The 3,764-nt window shown below is 54.9% G+C and overlaps 1 protein-coding gene across 2 annotated transcripts in view; it reads right to left on the bottom strand.

Annotated features, from left to right (window-relative positions):
• Positions 1 to 3,764, bottom strand: part of ncoa4 (nuclear receptor coactivator 4) — a 9,087-nt gene that overhangs the window by 4,176 nt on the left and 1,147 nt on the right. The window contains exons 1-3 of one of the 2 annotated variants that reach the window (XM_015400293.1): positions 2,974 to 3,132; positions 1,414 to 1,528; positions 812 to 952 (exon numbers count right to left, since the gene is read on the bottom strand). In XM_015400293.1, the coding sequence (XP_015255779.1) occupies positions 812 to 952; positions 1,414 to 1,528; positions 2,974 to 2,978 (261 nt within the window). In that variant the 5' untranslated portion in view covers positions 2,979 to 3,132. Of the gene's footprint in view, positions 1 to 811; positions 953 to 1,413; positions 1,529 to 2,973; positions 3,133 to 3,764 lie in introns of those variants that run through there. The other variant, XM_015400292.1, reaches the window with a different exon arrangement.

Below are 3,764 nucleotides of genomic sequence, written 5' to 3'. Positions count from 1 at the left end.
CCAGAACCAGGCCTATAAATGTAAAACCCAGCCTGTAAACCCAGAACCCAGCCGGTAAACCCAGAACCCAGCCGGTAAATCCAGAACCCAGCCGGTAAATCCAGAACCCAGCCGGTAAACCTAGAACCCAGCCTGTAAACCTAGAACCCAGCCTGTAAACCTAGAACCCAGCCTGTAAACCTAGAACCCAGCCTGTAGACCTAAAACCCAGCCTGTAGACCTAAAACCTAGCACGTAAATCTAAAACCCAGCCTGTAAATCTAAAACCTGTACATCTAGAACCCAGCCTGTAAACCCAGAACCCAGCCTGTAAACCCAGAACCCAGCCAGTAAACCCAGAACCCAGCCGGTAAACCTAGAACCCAGCCGGTAAACCCAGAACCCAGCCAGTAAACTCAGAATCCGCCTGTAAATCTAGAACCCGCAAGTAAATCTAGAACCCAGCCTGTAAATCTAAAACCCAGCCTGTAGATCTTGCACCCAGCCTGTAAATCTAGAACCCAGCCTGTAGATCTAAAACCCAGCCAGTAAATCTAAAACCCAGCCTGTATATCTAGAACCTGTACATCTAGCACCCAGCCTGTAAACCTAGCACCCAGCCAGTAGATCTAGAACCGAGTCTGTAGATCTAGAACCTGTAGATCTAGAACCCAGTCTGTAGATCTAGAACCCAGCCTGTAAACGTAGCACCCAGCCTGTAGATCTAGAACCTGTAGCTCTAGAGCCAGGCAGTGAACCAATCAGAACCAGTCTCTCTTGTGGTCGTTCAGAGCACAGTCCCATAGTGACCCGGTTGGGCCCGGTCCATTACCCGGTTCAGCTGGTGCAGCTGTTGCTGCAGCGTCTCGGCCTTCATCTGCTCCAACAGCTCCATCTGCTCCAGTAGCCAAACCTCCCTGCAGCGCAGCGCCTCTTGCTGGCGGCTCACGCAGCTCTGCAGCTCACAGCGAACCTGGAGGACAGACAACAAGCTGAGCTCTGATTGGACGGCGCCATGACAACACAGGAACTAACCGCTCTGAACCTGGACCAGAGGAGAAGCAGAACCCAGGGCCCGGGACCTTACCCTGATCCAGGGGATGAGCGGCACGGCTGCAGGTCCAGCTGGGTCCAAACTCAATCTGAGCCCCTCAGCATGTGGACCGGTCTTATACCAAACCAGGACCAGAACCACGCCCCATACTCCCTCCCTCTGACTCAGCCCGGGATCACGGAGCTTCTGATTCAGCCAGAGGAGGATCAGGCTGTGGTTGTTGTGGCCCGGCAGAACACAGGCCCAGCTGAGCCAGGATCAGCAGAACCAGGACCAGCTGAGCCAGGCTGCCTGCTCTTTGTCACCAGAGGCCTGGAGCCGGCCCGGTTCTGACAGAGCTGCAGTTTGGGTCTATAGGGTGAACTGGGGCAGACACTGACCTCTCTGGCGTTGTCCCTCAGCTGCTGTTCGGCCCGCAGCACGGCGCTGATGGCGTTCTCCAGCTGCTCCTGGGCCTGCTGGCACAGCCCGGACCCGCTCGGCACTGGAGACATCCTGCAAGGAACAAAAACATTAAACGGGTCAGACCACAAACAGTGAGAAAGAGCGGTTCTGACCCACTGGCCAGGCGTCCCTCAGAGGTGCTATGGACCAGAACCGCTCCTAGCCTGACGGTCAAAGCCCTGAGCGGTTCTGCTGGTGGAGCTTTAGAGGATCAGGGTCCAGAACCACAGGACCCCTGACTCACATGTTTGTTCAGACCGCAGCCCTGAGCCGTGGGTCTGGGTGGGATTAGCGGCACCCAGCAGGATCAGCGCAGTCACCGCGGTACGCCACCAGAACCACAGGCTGGGCGGTACCAGCAGGATCTGAGAGGGCGGGGCACACAGATATCAGCTGGAAGAGGCTCAAGGTGCTGATAACAACCCTCTCTATCGCCATGGAGACCAGGCCAACATGGAGGACAGTGCTGGACAGAACCAAGGTCCTCAAGCTCTCGCTGAACCGGTCAAAAGTCCAGAACTATCGACCCGGTTTGTTTACAGGTTCCAACAAATACTGGACTTTAACCTGGCCATCAGGACTGCACTCGGACCTACATCTGACCCAACCCGTTCTGCTGGGACCGGGCCTCCCTAACCCGACCCGTTCCGCTGGGACCGGGCCTCCCTAACCCAACCCGTTCCGCTGGGACCGGGCCTCCCTGAACCCCAGACCGGTCTGAATGTAAGAGTCTGGGGTGGTTCTGCTCACCAGACTTCCAGCCAACCGGTACCAGACCTCTGTATGCTCTGCCACTTTGGATCACAGTGACCGGTTTTCAGAAGGTTCTGAGGTCCAGTATCAGCACCAGACAGAGGAACCCAAACATCTCAGCTGAACTTTGACCCTTCCTCATGGATTAGGGACACGCGTCAGCAGAACATCCAGGCTGAACAAGCAGAACACTCTGTTCCCCTCAGGAACTCCCAGAACCACAGGTCTCAGAGGTCCAGAACCATAGGTTCCAGAACCACAGGTCCCAGAGGTCCAGAACCATAGGTTCCAGAACCACAGGTCCCAGAGGTCCAGAACCATAGGTTCCAGAACCACAGGTCCAAGAGGTCCAGAACCACAGGTCCCATGTTCAGCAGAACTCAAGAGGTCCAATCCCTGAGCAGACAGCTGACCGAGCAGAACCAGCCGGCCAACATCAGCTTCCCTCTCTGATTAGCACATCTATATCAAGTTTTCTACAAACTCCTCCTTAGTGGGTCAGGGGTCCGTTCTGGTGAAACCCAACAGAACCTCTCAGGCCTGAAGCTAAATGAGCTCATGCCCAGAGAACCTAGAACCGAACCAAAGAGGCAGACACTTCCAGCAGGTCTTTCCTCAGACCAGGGCCGGGTCCCTCAGACCAGGACCTGTTCCCTCAGACCAGGACCGGGTCCCTCAGACCAGGACCTGTTCCCTCAGACCAGGACCGGGTCCCATAAACCAACAGCAGCTAACTAACTCACCTCATTTTCCTCTATGATTTTCCTTCTCAGACAAAAACAGCTCCTGCTCGGAACAAATGCTTCCGCTCTCGCGATATCTGAACTGAGCGCTGCCTAAGTCAGAGCCGCCATTACAGGCTGCAGTTCAGCACGTAGACGCCACATAACGGGGAGGGGGAGGGAGGGGGAAGAACAGCCTGGAACAGCCACACAGCAGCGAGGTAAACAAGCCAATAGACAGCAAGGGTGGGGGAGGGGCAGAGACTGGAACAGCCAGGGCTGAGGAGGGAGGCTGCCGCGACCATGGAACAGCCCGCCTGTTCACTGGAAAGATAAAATGTCGGAAGAGGAACCAGCAGCAGTTCCTCTAGATTGCACTTTCCGCCATGTTTACTGTTTCCTCCATAAAATAAACAACGGAAACAAGCTGCTGTGTTTACAGAAAGCCGCACTATGAGCCCGAACCGAACCTCTTCCCGACCGAACAGCACTGCTGACGTCAGAGCTGCTTTGATAACAGCCACTAGTCAAACTATAACCAGAGGTTACTAAACAACTGACCTGTTTACCAGTGACACTGATCTGGATCGGAACCAGAAGAACTGTCTCACTGAACAGGATCGGAACCAGAAATACTGTCCCACTGATCTGGATCGGAACCAGAAGAACTGTCTCACTGAACAGGATCGGAACCAGAAATACTGTCCCATTGATCTGGATCGGAACCAGAAGAACTGCTAGCAGAACTGAAGCCTTTCTTTGACATTCCTCGCTAGCAGCTAGCTGAGCGGCTCACTGATCCACTCACCGCG

The sequence above is a fragment of the Cyprinodon variegatus genome, unplaced genomic scaffold, assembly GCF_000732505.1.
Source record: "Cyprinodon variegatus isolate N-32 unplaced genomic scaffold, C_variegatus-1.0 Scaffold1090, whole genome shotgun sequence".
Taxonomy (NCBI): Eukaryota; Metazoa; Chordata; class Actinopteri; order Cyprinodontiformes; family Cyprinodontidae; genus Cyprinodon; species Cyprinodon variegatus.
Note: the sequence above shows the minus strand (reverse complement) of the source record. Positions and strands in the feature narration are given on the sequence as shown.